This window comes from Citrus clementina, unplaced genomic scaffold (genome assembly GCF_000493195.1).
Source record: "Citrus clementina cultivar Clemenules unplaced genomic scaffold, Citrus_clementina_v1.0 scaffold_2, whole genome shotgun sequence".
NCBI classification, from domain to species: Eukaryota; Viridiplantae; Streptophyta; class Magnoliopsida; order Sapindales; family Rutaceae; genus Citrus; species Citrus x clementina.
The window spans coordinates 13,028,131-13,048,835 of NW_006262688.1; the positions used below are offsets into that span (position 1 = coordinate 13,028,131).

Sequence of the window (20,705 nt, forward strand, 5' to 3'; positions counted from 1 at the left end):
TGGATGTTTTGACTTCTCGTCGACAAATAATATTAATCTTGTCTAGTACCGCCTTGGTTTCACCGGCCCTCTAGTACAAGGTTATTATTATTTGGCACGATAAGCCCTTAGCACCATATTGATTAGAGCGTGGTTCATGAGGTGTAGATTCCCCCCTCATGATTTAATGGACATTAATACGGATTATTTAGCCCATGATGCATGTTGATACGAATCCAGATACCCAAGTACGTCATTTCAATAGAATTCTCTTTAATTTATTCTCACCATTTCAATACCAATTTTAGAATTTATTCTCGCCATTTTATTTTAAGTTTTAGCATATTCCAAATCATTTCCACCGCAAATCCAATCACCCATTTACAAAATTAATTCTATACACAATTAAAATTCACCTCCTCGTGGGATCAACACTCGTCACCATTAGTCTATACTACAATAGATTCGTGCGCTTGCGAGTACATTAAAATTTGCACAACAAGTTTTTGGCGCCGTTGCCGGGGAGGTAAGTAATTTTAATTCATAGAATTAATTTTTGTGAATAATTTCTTTTATTTGTTTTCTTGTATTTTTTTATTATTAAAAAAAAAGAAAAAGAAAAAAAGTGAATCTACATTTAAAGGTTAGTATTTCTTTTCTTTTTCTCTTCTTTAAAATTCTGTAATTTAATTTTCAATTTATTTTTCTTTGTAATTTTTTTTTATCTTATTAATTTATTTTTAGTTAATTTATTTCACGTATTTATTTTTGTATATTTTTATAGAAAGGTTTTAATAGCGCAATATGGTTAGTATCGTAATTTCTCCCTCTTCTTTATTTTTATTTGTTTTGTTCCCATCTTTATTTTTATTTTATTTGTTTTGCATGCATGGTCGTAGGTCATTATTACCTAATCTTGAACCTATAGACCTTGAATTAGAAAAAACACTTCGCACACACAAACAAATTAAAAATAAAATGGATTTGCAACCACAGGAGAGGCCATTTAAGGACTACTTCAGTCCTTTAGCTAATTTGAGCACATCATGCATAAGATACCTAAATATAGCTGCTAGGAGCTTTGAACTAAAACCTAGTGTGCTAAATTGTCTCCCCACATTTTATGGCCTAGAAAATGAGGACCCATATTATCATCTGAATGATTTTCATGCTATTTGTCAAACGTTTAAATACGAGAATTTTTCAGACGATGATGTTAAACTTAGATTATTCCCATTTTCTTTAAAGGATAAAGCTCGTTCATGGTTAAATACTTTACCTGCTAATAGCATCAGATCATGGGAACAAATGGTAACTAAATTTTTGAATAAATATTTCCCAGTGCATAAAACCAATGCTATTCGCAGGAAAATCTCGGAGTTTACCCAGAGAGAGGACGAGCAATTTTTTGAAACATGGGAGCGATTCAATGGGCTCCTCTTGAAGTGTCCACATCATGGGTACGAAAAATGGCACCAATGCCAATACTTTTTGGAGGGATTATTGCCGAATGTGCAAGAATGACTAATAGCAACAAGTGGAGGAGAGCTAATGTCAAAAAGTGCATCAGAGATTTGGGAATTCTTCCAGCGACAAGCGGATAATTCCCAACAATGGAGTCGATCACTCAGGAATACTAGAAGAATTAAGGGAGTAAATGAGGTTCACATTGGCGAATCAAGTTCAGAAATTAAAGAAGTCAAAGCGATAATTGAAGGTCTCTCTCGACAAATAGCATCATTATCGACTGCTAAATCAACAGAGCCACATGACCATGACTCATACTCAGATCAAGCCAATGCCATAAGTGTAATGAGAAAACCATCGAATTACAACCCATACTCCAACACATATAACCCTAGATGGAGAGACCACCCCAATTTTTCATGGTCTCAAGGATTCCAACAGAACGGACCAGCAGCTCTAGCTCCACCAATTCCACAAAATCCTCAAGCCTCTCAGCCACCATTTAGACCATACAATCAGAACCAGAACCACTCTCAACCTAGACCATGGGAGGATGCATTCCAAAATTTCAGGAATGTTACTCACTCCACGATTGAGCAACAGAACCGCACCATTGATGGACTACGAAATGAGTTGAGAGCAGGCTTCAACTCACAAGCTCAATCAGTTTCAAGCCTCGAGAAGATGGTGGGACAACTTGCTTCTTCAGTTCAGACCTTGGCAATGACCGTTGAGAAAGGTAAGTTTCCAAGTCAACCAGTGCCTAACCCTAAAGGAGTGCATGAAGCAAGTATCAGTTCACCACAGCAGCATGGAGAAGTCAAAGCAGTAATGACCTTGCGAAAAGGAAAAGAAGTCGACAACAAAGTGGAGATGCCAGTGACAAAAGAAAATCAAATTGTACCTATGAATGTTGAGGAATCATCACCAGAGGAGAAAGAAGAAACCAACCCACGAGAATACGTTCCGAAAGCTCCATTTCCTCAGAGGTTAGCGAAAGGCAAGAAGGGAAAATCCACAGGTGAGATTCTTGAAATCTTCAAACAGGTAAGTGTTAACATCCCTTTGCTTGATGCTATTAAACAAGTTCCATCTTATGCCAAGTTTCATCTTATGCCAAGTTTCTTAAAGACCTTTGTACTAAAAAGAGAAATATGCATGTTCAAAAGAAGGCATTTTTAACAGAAAATGTTAGTTCTATACTCCAACATAAAATTCCTTTAAAATGCAAAGACCCAGGCTCCCCTACTATCTCATGTAGTATAGGGAACCACACAATTGAGAATGCTTTGTTGGATTTAGGAGCTAGTGTAAATATGTTGCCTTATTCAGTATTCGTGAAACTTGGACTGGGAGAATTACACCCAACTCCAGTGGTGTTACAGCTTGCAGATCGGTCCACGAAACTACCTCGTGGTATTGTGGAGGACGTGCTTATCCAGGTAGACAAATTTTATTTTCCTGTTGATTTCATTGTAATTGACACTCAACCAATACAGGATTCAAGGAAGCACATCCCCATTATTCTAGGCCGACCTTTCTTGGCAACTGCGGATGCTCACATTCAATGCAGGACTGGAAATATGCAGTTGTCTTTTGGCAACATGACTATGGAGCTGAACATCTTCAACATTGCCAAACAACCTCACAGTGCAGATGATGGAATTGTTGATGTGGATTTAATTGAAGCATTAGTTGATGATACTTTTGTTTTAAACCTTAGTGATGATCCTTTACAAACATGTTTAACTCACTTTGGTTTGGATTTTGATATTGACAGATCGGTCGATGAGGTCAACGCCCTGCTTGACTCAGCACCATCTATGGACACTAATAAATGGAAGTCAAGAGTTGAACAACTAGCACCATAAGAGAAGAAACTCATCCCATCATCAGAATCACCACCGAAACTCGAGCTCAAACCATTACCCAACACTCTGGAATATGCATTTTTGGGAGAAGAAAGTACTCTGCCGGTAATCATCTCATCATCCCTCAATGACAAACAAAAAGGTAAGTTGTTGGATGTTTTAAAAGAGCACAAAGAAGCATTAGGATAGACCATAGCAGACATAAAAGGTATAAACCCAGTAGACTGCATGCATTACATTCACCTTGATGAAAATGATAAATCTACTAGGGAAATGCAACGTCGGTTAAATCCTAATATGAAAGAAGTTGTTAGAACAGAAGTCCTTAAGCTATTAGATGCATGTATCATTTACCCAATTTCTGATAGTTCATGGGTCAGTCCTGTATAAGTTGTCCCCAAAAAGTCAGGAGTTACAGTAGTTACGAATGCTGATAATGAATTGGTACCCACTAGAGTAACTACAGGATGGCGTGTATGCATTGATTATAGAAAGTTGAATTATGTCACACGTAAAGACCATTTTCCTTTACCATTTATCGATCAAATGCTTGATAGATTAGCAGGCCATGAATTTTATTGCTTTCTATATGGCTACTTAGGATATAATCAGATTCCCATAGCACCAAAAGATCAAGAGAAAACTACTTTCACTTGCCCTTTTGGCACATTTGCATATAGAAGAATGCCATTTGGATTATGTAATGCACCTGCTACATTTCAACGATGCATGTTAAGCATTTTTTCTGATATGGTTGAACGATTCCTGGAAGTCTTTATGGATGACTTTTCTGTCTTTGGTGATTCGTTTGATCAATGTTTACATCATCTAACACTAGTTCTGCAGAGATGTATCGAGAAGAACTTGGTCTTAAATTGGGAGAAATGTCATTTTATGGTAAAACAAGGTATTGTTCTCGGTCACATCATTTCGAGCAAATGTATTGAGGTTGACAAAGCCAAGGTGGATCTCATTTCTAATCTTCCTCCACCTAAAACAGTCAGAGAAATAAGATCTTTCCTTAGGCATGCTGGTTTCTATAGACGTTTCATTAAAGATTTTAGCAAAGTTTCTAGACCCTTATGCAATTTACTTGCTAAGGATGTACCTTTTATCTTTAATGATTCATGTCTTATGGCGTTTGAAAAATTAAAACAGTTGTTGACATCATCACTCATCATTCAGGCCCCGAACTGGAGCTTACCATTTGAACTCATGTGTGATGCATCTGATTATGCAGTAGGAACAGTATTAGGACAAAGAGTTGATCGAATTCCCCATGTTATTTATTATGCTAGTATGACATTGAATGATGCACAGTTGAACTATTCAACTACTGAAAAAGAAATGCTAGCAGTAGTGTTTGCATTGGAAAAATTTCGATCATATCTCATTGGTTGTAAAATAATTATATTCACGGATCATGCTGCTCTTAAATATCTTCTCACAAAGAAATATGCAAAAGCCAGACTAATTCGTTGGGTGTTACTTTTGCAGGAATTTGACTTGGAATTCAAAGATAAAAAAGGGACAGAAAATGTTGTGGCGGACCACCTCTCTCGTCTCCATTTTGACACAATTACAGAATCATTACCATTGAATGAGTCATTTCCAGATGAACAATTAATGAATGTGGAAGTATTACCTTGGTATGCTGATATAGTTAATTATCTTGTTACAGGTAAACTTCCAGAGCATTGGACCAAGCAAGATAAGGCTAAATTCTTTGCAGAGATAAAGAATTTCTTTTGGGATGACCCGTATTTGTTCAAGTATTGTGCAGACCAAATTGTTAGACGATGTGTCCCAGAAAGTGAAATTTAGAATATCCTTTCATTCTGCCATGAACAAGCTTGTGGAGGCCATTTCAGTGCTAAGAAAACAGCGACTAAAGTTTTACAATGTGGTTTCTATTGGCCATCTATATTTCGAGACGCTTACACTTTCTGTTCTTCATGTGATAGGTGTCAACGAATGGAAAGCATTACACGAAGGAACATGATGCCACTAAATCCAATTTTAGTGGTTGAGATTTTTGACGTATGAGGTATTGACTTCATGGGACCCTTTCCCCATTCTTTTGGCCATCAATACATATTGGTTGCAGTTGACTACATATCCAAATGGGTAGAAGTAATTCCATGCAGAACTAATGATCACAAAGTGGTGATAGGATTTTTGAAAAGCAATATTGTTTCACGCTTTGGATTCCCTCGAGCGATAATCAATGATGGTGGTGCCCACTTTTGTAACAAAGCATTCAAAGCTCTTTTGACAAAGTATTCAATCACACACAAAGTGGTAACTCCGTATCATCCACAAACCAGTGGCCAAGTTGAGATATCCAATCGAGAAATAAAGCACATATTAGAAAAAACGGTGAGGCCAGACATGAAAGATTGGTCATTAAGACTTGATGATGCATTATGGGCATATAGAACGGCTTTCAAGACCCCGATTGGGATGTCACCCTACAGACTAGTGTATGGAAAAGCTTGCCACCTACCTGTGGAACTTGAGCATCGTGCATATTGGGCCATCAAGAAATTCAACTTTGACATGCAGCAAGCCAGCTCAGAAAGAAGATTACAACTAGCAGAACTTGAAGAAATTCGCAATGACGCATACGAAAATGCCAAGATTTACAAGCAACGAATGAAAGTCTTCCATAACAAGCAAATTATGAGAAAATCTTTCACTCCAGGTCAGAAAGTGCTTTTATTCAATTCTCGCTTGCACCTATTCCCAGGTAAGTTACGCTCTCGTTGGTCTGGCCCATTTATTGTTCATATTATTTTTCCACATGGGGCAATTGAAATTAAGGACCCAAAAGAACGGTGTCACGTTTAAAGTTAATGGTCAAAGATTAAAGCCATATCTAGAATACCAACCACATGGAGAAGACATCGAGATAAATTTGGGTGACCCACCAAATTTGAATTGATTTTTTTTCTTTTCGTTGATTTGATTTTTCTTTCTTTCTTTTTATTATTATTCTTTTGCTAATTGAAATTGTTTTTGCATAAGTGTGTTTATTTTACCATTAAGTTTTCTCTTATCATTTTTAATCATGAGTCTCGTACTTAGACCGTTCCTCCTGAACATTCTTAAACCACTTCAACGTGTCAAAACTCATCTCAAAAGGCAGATTCAATTTTGTAAAACACAACGCATTTGGGCTCTACAACCACCAGAGTTAGTAGCCTATGTTGAGGGTTTAGAACGTCAACTCAGAGATATTGAGAGAAGTGTTACCCCGGTGAAGTGGCGAATGACGGTACTCCGTGACAATCAAGTCGGTTACTTCAGTTTCCCATAATAATTGATATTCTGAGGCGAAGGTATGGACAGAAACGAGATTCTAGCGAAGCTTCACAAGCGATTCCCTTCACTTCCTCAGAATGCCCTCCTTACGATTTATAAAGCTCGGTCCGAACGCATGCGATTACTCATGAGGAATAACATACCTGCTGACATCCGTTGGTTAATTGAAGGAAAGTACGATCGGCAGGTGAGTTACCTCCAAAATTTATTGCATACATGCCTGGTTGTGGTAAAGGAAATTATGCAAGAAAACGACGAGCTCGAAGAATTTCTGTTGCTTGTCATAAGTGTGCCAGAATGAGTTGCAATAAAAACCCATGTTCTTTAAGAATGGTGTCTGATAACAGGGAAGATAAGATTCAATTCATTAGGGATGGCTTGAATAAGGAGTCATTGGATGATATCCTTTTGTCTCTTGAAACGCATCCCAGTGGATATGTGCAAGGAGCAATTCTCCAGTTATGACCATTATTCCAGAAAGAGCATGCACGATATAGTCTCGGGAATCTGACTATAAACGACCCTGTTTGCCAGTTTATAAGAAAACTGGATAGGAAGCCTATCCTCGACCTATAGAGGGCGTTCAAGCCGTTTCTGGACGTAAAACCAGAGGAAGATGTGAGCCACAGTCGCAACTACCTGTAAATATCCTTTTACTTTATTGTTATTTTATTTCACTATTGTCTTATTGTTTGCATTATTGTCTTTAATAATTTTATTACTGTTTGTTTTTTCCTTATTACTGTTTGCTTTTCCCTTTCTACTGTTTCCTTTTTGACTCGCGAGCCACGTGCTTTACGCGTTATTTGACATGGACATGTGACCTCATACACAACTATGACCCACTATCACCAAGACTCTTAAATGTATTTTCTTTGTCAAGCACTCACAAATTATTTTTACGAAGTATCACAATGGCAGCTACTCCCAATAGACAATTCAAGAATATTTGTGTGCTTTCTGGATTTACATATGGCAAACATAAAGAGTTCGTTGAGGCAGCCATAGATCTTGGTCGAAGCATAGCAGCGAGAAAATTACACTTGGTGTATGGAGGAGGTAATCGAGGGTTATCAAAAATGATCTCAGAAGCAGCTTTTATCAGAGAAAGTCAAGTGTTAGGCATCATCCTAAGAGTTTTAAAACCATTGGGCAGTTCGTCTGACTCATCAACTGGAGAAGAGTTAGTCGTCTCAGGTATGCAAGAAAGAATAACTGAAATGCTTAATCATGCTGATGCTTTTATTTTCCTTCCAGGAGATCTTACAACACTAGAGGCACTTATCACACTAGCATCTTGGGCCCATCTGCACATCCACAAGAAACCCATCGGTTTGTTAAATGTCAATAACTTTTATGATGGCTTTATCGCATTTCTTAACCATGCAATAAAAAACTATTTCATTCCTTCTAATGTGAAAAAAATTTTTATTTGTGCTCACACTGCTAATGAGCTACTTGATCTGTTACAAGCTTATAGACCGGAGCCAGACCCCTGGACCTTTGTGTTGGAGCATCCAAATAATGATGGTAACAGTAGCAGCAGTAAGAAGTACAAATTAGATTTAACTCTCTGCCTGTAAATATTTTCTTCTATGTTGCACCACCCAGGTGATGTCTTCCAAACTCTACTTCTTTCATTTCAAACATTGAGGACAATGTTTTATTCTGATTGGGGGGAGGGAATAGTCGACAATTGTGGAATTTTGGTTAAGTTTTTACTAATTTTTTGTTGTAGAAACTAACTGTTGCTAACTTTTTGTGTTGAAGATGGCTGAATATGGAGTGTAGTGACTCTAGAAACGCATCTTCATCGTTTAAAAAAAATTTAAAAAAAAACTTTAAAAAAAATTCAGACATTTTCTTTTTCTTTATTATGTGTTTATGTTTATTTTTCTTCTTTTTAATTTCTCCTCTATAAATATACATTTTCCAACTTTTGAGTCGAAGATGGCTGAATATGGAGTGTAGTTCCTCTAGAAACGCATCTTCTTTAAAAGAAAAATAAAAAATCATTTTCGTTTTCTATCATTTTACGTGTAACTTTTCTAATTAGTTTTTATGCATCATTTTCACATTTCTGCATGCATATTTTCCTTTCATGTTTAGAATAGGTTGGGGGTAGAATGTTGTTTAAAAAAAAAATTGTGTGATTTGTTTTAACATTGGGTGACATGATTAATTTTAAATTTTAGTATTTGTATTATCTTTGGTCTTAAGTGATGTTACATTATGTTTGCTACTCTACATGTTGATGTCGGAGACATATATGAGTTGCTTGAAGGAATGAACATGTCATAATAAGTACCAAGTGAGTTCTTGAGCCTATCATTTTTCTTGGAGAGTAACCATTTTGCCCATTCTTTGTACAGCTTAACAATTTATTATTGTATACACGATCTCTAGATTTCTTTTGAAATAACCCTTAATAAAAAAAAAGAAAAAAAAGTGTGTTGCTACATTTGGAGGCCCATTTAACTAGTAGATATGGAAGGTTATTTAGAGCCCTAAAAGACGATGGAAAGGCCATATTTGATTCGTTTGAGCCTTTCTAGCCATCCCTTTTATTAAATATCCATAGTTAACCCTTTTGAGCCTTTAAAAAAAAAATTATTTTCTTTGTCAACTTATCATCTTGACCCACTCCGATTTGAAGTATTACCCGATATCTTATAAGTTCCATCACCTATTTATGTTTGAGAAAATGTAAATAATTATGTTGTTCAGTGAAGTTATACCAATAAAAAAAGTAAAAAAAAAACAACAAAACAAAGGTTGTTGTTTCAAAAGAATAAAAATAACAATAATAGGTGAAATCCACCTTGCAACTTCTAAAAAAAAAAAATTCTCTGCATTTTTCTCAAATATACACTTTATTTTCCTTATTTCCTTTCTTTGTTAACCATGTCCCTAGCCTACGTTACATCCTAATAAAAGTCCTTCCTGATTTTAGGGTACTATAATTTGAAGTAGAAGCTAGTTATATGGGCTAAAAAGATGTAGTGGTGCATATAAAAAAAATAAATAAATAAATTGGGTTGACTAACAGATTATATTTGACTTGAGATCGTATTATTTTTAAGCTGAGGGCATATTTATTTCATCTTGGTGAAAGCATGTGATATCACTTCTTCATTATTTCCTCTCAATTACCATTCATTGGAGTGACTATTTTTATTTGGTTTAATTTCTTTGTGAGAGTGTCACTACTTCCAGTGAGATTTTGGAGTTTGACATGTCATTTTTGAAAGTAGCTATAACAAAGTCTACTGGGCTGATTCATGTGAATGGTTGATGTGGGTGTGATGTTACTTTAGACTGGAGATAATGCTTATACTTTTATTTGATTGCTATCATTATTCTGATTGAATAAACACGAGTGTTTCTAAATTTAAAAAAAAAATTATTCTGAATTTGAATTTTATTTTCGCTTCATTTGCTAAGGACTAGCAATAAGCTGGTTGGGGGGTGTGTTGAGTGTTAGAAAATGCATATTTATAAAGGAAAAAACCGTCATTTTACATTTCAAGTCTTACTAACAACCCTTACTTTTATGTATTTAACCTACTTGTGATTTAATTACATGTGTTTTATTTTAATTAAGTATTTTATGTATTTTAGGGGCATTATAGTCATTTCACAATAAACGAGAAATCAGATGGTAAAACGGACATCACTTTTGAACTCAGGACGGTCGAAAATCTTAGGAGGAGCATAAAAGGAAAAATGGCACTGTTCACATGTACGGTACTATTCACGTGTACGGTACTGTATATGTTACTGTTCACGACACTGTTCACATAGACGGACCGATGACGTGGCATTGACTGATGAGGTGTCACGATCCTGTTGGACTAAAATTCTTATATACTGTTGATGGTGACGTGGCAGCATATCAGTGGACGAAAAATTTCGCATACGGTGCATGCATCACACAGGATTATTTTCAACCAAACCGCGTTACTGTTCATCCGGGTCAAACCGTGTTACTGTTCATCCGCGTGGTCAAACCGTGGACTATTGACTGATGACGTGGCACAATCCTGAGCGTCCAAACTGTTTTTAATCCGATGGCTATGATTTACTCCATGTATCTATAAAAAGGGGGCCTCTCCCCCCTAATTTGATATCTCTTAATCTATTTTTGGGATCCATTTTCTGTAATTCCTTCTCCATCTTGTATTTTCTTCATATTTTAATAAATTCCCATTTTGCCCCTAGTTCAATTATGAGTGGCTAGTTTTCTTTCAAGCTTGGTTGAAGGTGAAGTCTCAACATGTGTCATGGGCTTAATTTGGTAAATTTATTTTCTATTCCCCTCTAGTTTTTGTGGATGTTTTGACTTTTCGTCGACAAATAATATTAACCTTGTGTAGTACCGCCTTAGTTTCACCGGCCCTCTAGTACAAGGTTATTATTATTTGACACGATAAGCCCTTAGCACCATATTGATTAGAGCGTGGTTCATGAGGTGTGGATTCCCCCCTCATGATTTAATTGACATTAATACGGATTATTGAGCCCATGATGCATGTTGATACGAATCCAGATACCCAAGTACGTCATTTCAATAGAATTCTCTTTAATTTATTCTCACCATTTCAATACCAATTTTAGAATTTATTCTCGCCATTTTAATTTAAGTTTTAGCATATTCCAAATCATTTCCACCGCAAATCCAATCACCCATTTACAAAATTAATTCTATACACAATTAAAATTCACCTCCTCGTGGGATCGACACTCGTCACCATTTGTCTATACTACAATAGATTCGTGCGCTTGCGAGTACATTAAAATTTGCACAACATCTTATACAAATAAAAACTCATAATTCGGTTTGGGTGATGCTGTGATGTGTGTGTGTGTGTGTAAAACTTGTGTTAGCTTTTTTTTTTTTTTCAAATAGGGTCGGGTCGGGCCGGGTCAGCTTAAAGCCCGACCCTGACCCGAAATTTGTTAGGGTCTAAAAATTTTGACCATAACCTGACCCGAGACCCGAAAATTCGGGTCAAAGCCCTAAAAATTAGGGTCGGGTAAGTCGGGCCAAAAACAGGATCGGGCCAAATTGCCAAGTCTAAAATCTACCATAAATGATGGTGGGTTAATTAAATTTGTCAATGATAGCATTAATTATAGTAGGCTAGCATTAAGTTTGTCAAAGATAACATTAATTATGGTGGGTTGGTGAAGACTTTTGAAGCATCCTTTAACAAACTTACTTGGAGAGTTGTTCCAATGTTTCCATTTGTATTTTTAGGATCCTGGGTTTCTTTTAGCCTATTTAAACTCAGCAACCTTGCTATGTAATGGAATTAGAGATTAATGTTATTTGAATTTGAAAGATTATTCTTTCTTTGGTTCTTTTGAGAATTAGTGAACTTATCAAGAATTTGCATTCTTGTGGCATTCCAAATTTAGACTTATCACTCACATTCTCATCTCTTGCTTGAGTGTGGCGTCAATATCATTATCTATACTTTTGGTTCATGTTTTCTTATGCATTGGGTCAAGATTTTGTTTGTATTAAATATATTTAGAATTTTCCTCGGAAGTTGAAACTACAAATTAAGTGTGGGTTTGAAAGTTTCATGTGAGATTCGCATCACGTCCAGTCACCAACAATTTGCAAATAAAAAACCCTAAACTTCCCCGCCGTCACACGCACTAGCAACACTCAATACTGGTTCGATACACTCTCGACACCAATTTGAAGGACGTCGGCCGCGTGATTCCAGCGAGAGCAAGTCATCTTCTTCCCTGAGTCCATTGAGCCACTTCACAATCACTGGTTCCAGTCAAACAATTGCACTATCACAACCTTCAAGGTCGCCACCCGTACTTCTCCTGGTTCCCATCGTTGACGGCTCCGTAATCACCACTTTTCGACAAGTGCAATAGCCCTAATGAAGGATCAGACTGTGTTTGGTTTCAGAAACTTCGTCATTTCAATTAATTATGGCTTTATTTGAACAATTAATTTCGGTGTTATATTAATGTATTATTGTAACTTTATTTGAACAATTAATCTTAGTGTATTATATTTTAAAACTTTAAACGTATTATTTTAGTTTTATTTAAATAATTAATTTGTTTAAATTTTATTCAATTTTAAATTTAATTGGTAGTAAAATTATTTTTATATTAGATTTTTTTTAAAATTTCATTAGTTCATGGATTGGGGAGAACTAAAAATTTTAAATTCGGAAACTAATGTGCAAAATGGTAGATTGGATATGGATTAAGTTAAATCCGCATCCGATCCGCAGATGTATGGATTGGATATGGATTAAGTCAAATCCGCATCCGATCCGCAGATGTATGGATTGGATTTGGATTGAGTTTAATCAATCCGTGAATTGGATTGGATTAAAAAATTATAATCCGCACAATTGTAGATCGGATATGGATTGATATCTAATCCGTAAAATCTGATCCGCAAACACCCCTATGGCTTTGTATACAGAGTGAAGAAGTTGGCCGCTTCCCCATTACAAAACCGTTGTCTTTAAAGAAATTAAAGACCTTGCACTTGCTCTCCACTTTGATTCCAAATTAAATTATCAAGATACATTTATTTTGCTATTGCTTCTCACGTGCTTTCCTTACAAATTGAGCGATAGATTTAATTCTAATTCAACCTTAAACCAAATAGCAACAAAGTCAATACTCTAACCTTCAATTTATTACCTATTTAATAAAATAATTTAATTAGCCAAAATAATAAATAAAGGAAACTAACAAATATAAGATTAGAGGAGAAATATATCAGTAAATTTTACCCATCAGAAGGAATGGAAGATTCTGTAAAAATAGGACCCAAAACAAGAAGGACCAATGGGCTACTAGGCCCGTTTTAATGCAAAGACGGCCCATGTCAACTTGGGAGTTCTTTCATTGATCATAATGACTAATGAGTAATCTTTTTGTCATTTATCACATTAATCCACCTTTTTGCTATTTTCTATTTTCATTTTATGGCTGGGCTACCTTGACTAAAAAATTTTGACTTAAAAAATTGACCTAAATTTCCATTCATTCGATCCACTTAATTCAACGGCAGGAAGTTTTAAAAAAAAAAGAGTCATTTATGTCTCCAACTCTCCATCAATCTACCATTAAATTAAGTGAATCCAATTGATTGAAAATTAAATTATTTTTTAAGTCAAATTTTTATTATTTTTACTTTAAAATTATATTATAGTTTCTTAAACAATAGTCATTATATTTTAAATCAAGAAATCAATGCAACATTAATTCATTAACATATTTATTGTAAGTATTTAGATTGGAGAAATGATCAGGTGCGCAACAATGCGCGTGTCATGATTTGGGATTTGGGATTGTGCTGTGGAATACACAGCCCCTAATTTGGATCTTAATACGTGCATTATCAAGTACGATAAGGTGCGAGACAGCCAGACAGTGCACACATAATGCTTCTGTGTGGATATATTTACAATGGCACCATTACATTCGGTCAAATCATCACAATTTCTCTAAAATATGGGGAGGAAAAAAAAGTACATTAATGATATGGAATGGATTTTTCTTTACAATGCTCTTTTCCAATTGATATGGAATGGAATTTTAAACAGAAATGCATAGATGACATGAAATTTTCCAATAAAGACTTGTGAAAATCCACCATATTAAATAAAAAACGATAAAGACACATAATAATTAACCTTTACATATATATATATATATATATATCCGAATAATGAAGAAACCTAAAAAACTATCTCCACACTTATAATTTTTGGGAAAATAGAAGGAACAAAAATAAAGTAGGAAAACAATTTTGCCTTCAGGAGAGCTCCCTTGACGGGAAGTTTAACAGAAAGAACTTGTTCTTATCTTGAAGATGGCTATATAAGAATGGAAAGACAGAGACGAATCTTAACAGTAATTTTGTTTAATAGTAATTTTATTTTATAAAATATATCGTCCTATATCTTTTATCATTTATCAAATTAATCTATCATCAATGTGATAGTATTAATGAATAAAATCTCACTTAAAATCTTAACGGTTCATTTGGGGTCGTTTTTAGCAAACTTAAATGTGATTTTGAAAGCTAAAAGGATTTTGGTGTTTGATAAAAAATTTTGTAAATCACTTTCGGCAAAATCACCACATTCAGCCATCTTATAACAAATTTTTAAAAGAATGGAAGTAGTAATTTTTCAAAATTCAATTTTAAGAATCACTTTAATACTTAATACAATTTCATATATATCCTCATATATTATAAAGACACAAAATTATCTTATTAATTAGGAAATAAAATCATTAACTTTAAAAAGATTATTATTGTTTTCGATTATATTGAGATAAAAAAAATATAAAATATTTATTTTAGTTATCAATTATTATAGGTACACAATAATTTTTTTTTATACACATGTTTATAAATGTTTAAATACATACGACAACTTTTAAAATGTTTAACTGATTCTCACAGTTGATTATTTTTACAATACAGTTCACAGTATCTTAAAACCTACAACATTGCCAAACTCGTCCTTAAATCTATGATATAAACTTTTTCACATATAATCTCACTTTTACAACAAAGAAAGTAATAAGTTGAAATGAGATTAGTATAATCACATAATTTTGTCGCCATTTTTTTTGAGGCAATCCCTTAGTTACACATTAGTGGTGTTTATTTCATTGTACGAAATTTAAGTAAACCTAAATTAACCAATTCTAAACATAGTTGATTGTTTGAATCTAAATAATATATTTGTCTTCTTGTCGAATCTCTTAAAATATGTATTAAATTATTTTTTCAACTTTAAAAATCTGAAACCAACACCTCTACGTTTGTGTCTTTACAAATTTAAATATTAAATAAATAATAACTATCTCAAAGAACATTACTGAGATGATATTTTATCATTACATAAATCATGTTTAAGTGAATGTAACCCTTTACTAGTCTGAATTAAAACATGTTAATTAATTTTGTAGTAGTCTATGATATTTTATATGAAAAATATTCATAAAAGATGTTAAATAAAACTATGGTAATTTGAAGACAATAAAAAGATAAAAATAATATTATTCTATTTCTATATTATTACAAGCTATAAAGATGAATAATTATGTTAATTAGTAAGTTTCATTTAGGTAAGGATGAAAAAAATTAATTAGATAATGATATTTTAGAGAATATGTTTTAATGATATCATTTAGACATTTTATAGTAAAAGAATGGCTAAAAAGAAAATTGGCACACCAATTTAACAATCAAAATTTTTTATTAAGTTAAAAAAAAACTTAACAACTTAACTAAGTGAAATTAAGTCATTAAATAAAAATACAAATGACCCCATTTTATAATAAAAAGTAGTACACATTTAATTCTAAATTATATGATATTTATTTATTAATTGATGAGATAATATAATTAATTCACTTAAAATTCATAAAAAATTATTAATCATTGAATGAATGACACACCGAACGCCACATCATTTTAAATGACATTTAGAATAAAAATTTAAATGTTTGTGGCTGCACTTTAATAATTAAAAAGGGGTTATAGTTTTACCTCAAGACAATAATTAAGACAACATTAATCTCAGTGCTAATTAGGAGGTTAAACGCGTGTCATTTAACTAAAAGACTTTTAAGATGTCATTTTACACGCGTAGGCGGTGCAATTAAACTCCACTCCGAATCCGCGTCACCGACCACTTCAGTTTTCCCTCGCTCCAATTTTTGGTCAAACTTGCCTAACTCTTCTGACATCCACTATTCCTACTTTCAAATTAACCAATAATCAATTACCACGTGGGAATACAATCAATTTATTCGCCCACGCAATTTTAAAGCAGTGTGCTTGATAACAGAGTGATAAAACTCAATTCTAAGCTTCGGCCTGGGCATTTTTACTGACAAGATTCGCTCTTAAAATCCGTCTCTCTCTCTCTCTATAGACTCGTCAAAAAGAATTTTAAAAAATAGAGAAAACAGAGAAGCAAAAATTATAAAAGGAGAAATACAAAAAGAAACAAAGCAAACTTAATCTACTTCTTCTGCTAATATACACGCACACGAAAGTCGAAACACAATTAACTCAAAATAATAATAAAAATAAATAAATTAAGCGGCAAGACCGGTGCCTAGTCTAGGGTTTCTTCCAGATTCGACACACGAGAAGCTCGAGATTCAATTTCTCATTCAATCTTTTGTTGTTGAGGTATTTTTTTTCTTTTTTTTTTTGTCTTGTTTTGCTGCTGTATTCGTATTGTTTTATATGTTTAATTTGCGTTATATTTTGATGCTTATTGGCTTTACTTGTCATTTTATTGAAGTGTTAAACTGCTGTGCTTCAGAGTGAATTCTAAGACTTAAATTGGCTCTAATTATAGCTTTCCCCCCCTTAATTTGGAGGTTGTGGTTTCTATTTATTTCATTTTAATTTGTGTACATTAGAGTATAGGGTTTAAGGCACTGTTTTTTTTCTTAATTGGTGTTGTCATCAAAATCTGTAAATTGATTAGATATATTTTTGCTGTGGATTCAGTGCTCTTTTTTAACTTTTTTTTCCTGGAATGGAAAGGTTTGTGGGCACAGTTCTTGTTGAGGGCCTTTGTATTGGTAGTAAAAGAAAAGAAGTGAAATGCCGGAGGAGGAACTGGTGGAGCTGAAGTTTCGATTGTATGATGGATCGGATATTGGTCCATTCCGGTACTCACCAACCTCAACTGTGGCCATGCTGAAAGAAAGAATCTTTTCTGATTGGCCAAAAGGTTAGGACTTCAACTTCTTGATAGTTTGTGAAACTGTTTCATGGATTTTTTTTTTTTCACTCTGTTTGATGAAAATTTCGCATGATGGTCATCGATTAATGTATATCCTCCTTTCAGCATTTATGACTGCATATTTTGTAAGAAAGATACAACTCAAGAACTTTGGTAGTGATTTGATTGTTTAATCTGATTTGTGGCTTTGTTTCTTGAGCTCGTTCTATTAGACTTAGACAAAACATATGGCCCAAAAGAGCAGATTACCAGAACCGGAAGTCCAATGATGAAACATCTGGAAATTCTTGTTATGCTATCAATCAACTTGCCTTAAAAGGAACATGTGCATGATTTTTCTTGCGCATCCATGGCTTTCGATTTTTCCTAGTGCCTGGAGAAAGGGAAAATTAGTGACCAACTCTTTGTTTGTATGTATGTGCTGCCTCAATGTTGATTATATGAGTTAGAAGAAGTTATTCTGTGACAGTTGATGGGATAATTTTATAACCCTCAGATTTTGTAGTCTAAGAATATGAGTGTATTTGTCCCCTATTGTCTTTTATATAGATGCAAAATGATGTTTCAGTCTTTTCATTTGTAGAAGTACATTTTTGCTTTACCAAAAGTGCATGTGTCCAAGTATTTTTGTTGTTTATCCTTCATTTTTGTAATTACCGTGGACACGACAATTTCTAATTTAATGTTCATGAATTCCTCTAGACCTTGTGCCAAATTTAATATATGCCCTGTTTGCAAGTATAATATACAATCCTATTGGAAGCGATACAGACCCTGAAAATTCTAATTTAGATAGAATATAACTTTTTATCTCGATTTTGCTCTATCTAGTGTGGCATTCTTAAAAAGGAAAATGCATTTCAACGATCAATCTTTTTTGGTCTGGCTGTTTTCTTTTATCCATCTTCTGTTTGAGACATCCATGCTTCTCATGAATGCAATTGTATCTGGATATTGTTCTTTTGTTTTGGCTACACATTTGTAACAGCATCCTTTTTTCAACCAGAATCTGTTTGAAATTTATTGAAAATAAATTTTAAGCTTCTTCTTCTTCTTTGTCAAAATCTAATGATAATTCTTCTTTATTAAAATCTAGTAATAAATTGTCCAATCAGTCTAAGATTTATTATCATGTGAAGTGCTATAGGTTTTGTTAAAACTGAAAAATAAGCTTCTTGTCAGATGTCTTATTGCAATAAGGATGCCTCGTTTTCGTGTCATCTTATTGTTTGTTATGATGAAATAGATTCTTCATTCTGAGAAGTCCTTGCTTCTGTTTTCGTAGAGTTTTAAGTAGTACTGGCTGTTTCTCTCTCTCTCTCTCTCTCTGTCTATCTCTTTTTGACAATATTCTCATATTCTTTACAGATATAGAGTATCGTGATTCATTGAACATCCTAATTATCAGCCAGGTTGATAGGAAGATAATGAATGGGAAGAGTTTGGTTGTCTGCATAGGGATAATTGATCTTTTTTGTTGTAATAGATACTTGTGTACAGTGAGAAAGATAACACATAAATGTAAATTAAGCCCCTCCACAACCTTGACGTGAATGGGATTCAAATTCTAGACCTCTTGAATGAACCACCACCTCACAGACCAAAGGTTCCTTTGAAATCCTGCCAAGTTTCTTAAAATTATTAGATCTTTAGGAAATGGATTTAAATGAAAAGTGTACTTGTAATAAATGTCTCCTTTCCAATCATAGGACTCTGTTTGATTGTGCTAACATTTCCTTCATTGTTGTTCTAGTTCACATCAAGATGGGTCAGTTGATTTGACTCATATAGCATCTGAACCAGAACGATCACAAATTTATGAGTAGGCCGGATTCCTAGTTAATTATGTGTTTGTTGGTTGTGGGGCCAGAAATAGTCACAACACTATTTGTGGATTTTTTGTGAATATCTTGGGGTGATCATGGCCCAAGCTTTGTTATGTGCTGTTTGGCCATGCATCATTGTCCGCAGGAAAACTTGTGGGTTTCGAAACACAGATATAAGATAATATTAGATCTTGGATTGTGTTACTCGACAATGCTGATTGAAAGTTCTCAGTTTAGTAATTATGATGTAAGTATGCATCGAATTTTTCTCTGAATTACTGTTATCTTACACTTGACACTGCCAAGTGTTTCAGGAGCGTACTCCTAACAGTATCTACAGGAAACCTGTTATCTGGGTAATTATTGATATTTTCTGTATTGTAATTATATATAGCTTTATTTCCAAAGAAAAATACAATCAGTCACCGCTGTTTATGATCGGTCATTGCTGTTTCTCCTGTATATTATATCTCCATTACTTTGGCATACACAATCACATTTCTGATTTTTCTGCTACTTTAGCTGTGAATTACCTTACTCTGTCAAGCAAGAGTGAGATAATGGAATGTGGAGTTATAGTCATATGGACTTCTACTTATCCTCATTTCTGGTTGGTTGATATTTATTTAGTAATAACTGTTCTAAATTTTATATTTTTATTAGATAAAAAAATTGTACCCAAGACGGCCAATGACATCAAACTGATTAGTGCTGGAAAAATTTTGGAAAACAACAAGACTGTTGGCCAATGTAAAGTACCATTTGGTGAGCTTCCAAAAGGGACCATCACAATGCATGTTGTTGTGCAGCCACCATTAACAAAAGCAAAAACAGGTAACTTTCATGTGCTTTGTGCAAACATAGAGCAAGAGCCATTTCATATTTCAATCATGAGTTTGTGACATGAGATATCGCAACTTCACTGTTACTTTTTCTTATGTTTTTGCTGGAAGTTACAATTTTTGTTTGTTTACCTTGACAGAGAAGAAGCTGGATGAACCACAAAAGAAAAATTTTTGCTCATGTTCCATATTGTAATAGAGTTGGTGTTGATATAAGAAGTTCAAGCTTTTGAGATCCCATGGGGATCTGCTAGGATCTCGTTGGCCACGGAAATGGATAGCTGGAAAGAAAAATAATTTGTGAAACAGTGTCATCCTAGCTGGGTAGGTACGTGTTTGTTGGAGGGCATTCCTATGTAACTCTGTGCATGATGGCAATGATGTATTTGTGTTCTATAAAATGGCTTTTTGATGCCTTTGTAGCTGCAATTAGTTATTATTATTATTGTTATTATTATTATTATTATTATTATTTTGTTTTGTCAATTTTATACGTGTTTGATATTGAAGGATCCGTGTATGTTTCTGCTGATGCTATTATTTGACATTGTCATTCTCGAAGTTGTACAAGGTTTTGGGAATATCCATGGCGCTGGTAATATTGTTTGTTGGATTGAA

At 34.2% G+C, this 20,705-nt stretch overlaps 1 protein-coding gene and 1 non-coding gene across 2 annotated transcripts; one reads left to right on the forward strand and one right to left on the reverse strand.

Annotated features, from left to right (window-relative positions):
* Positions 1–1,338: 1,338 nt before the first annotated feature.
* LOC112101236 lies at positions 1,339–1,442 on the reverse strand. The gene has a single exon (XR_002907363.1). It is a non-coding gene; the product is annotated as a small nucleolar RNA R71 (small nucleolar RNA).
* A 15,178-nt stretch (positions 1,443–16,620) lies between these two features.
* On the forward strand, positions 16,621–20,705 carry LOC18052949 (membrane-anchored ubiquitin-fold protein 4). Its single transcript, XM_006446950.2, has 4 exons — positions 16,621–16,854; positions 17,218–17,407; positions 19,909–20,079; positions 20,228–20,705. The coding sequence occupies exons 2-4, from the start codon at positions 17,278–17,280 to the stop codon at positions 20,281–20,283; spliced, it is 357 nt and encodes a 118-aa protein (XP_006447013.1). The 5' UTR covers positions 16,621–16,854; positions 17,218–17,277; the 3' UTR covers positions 20,284–20,705.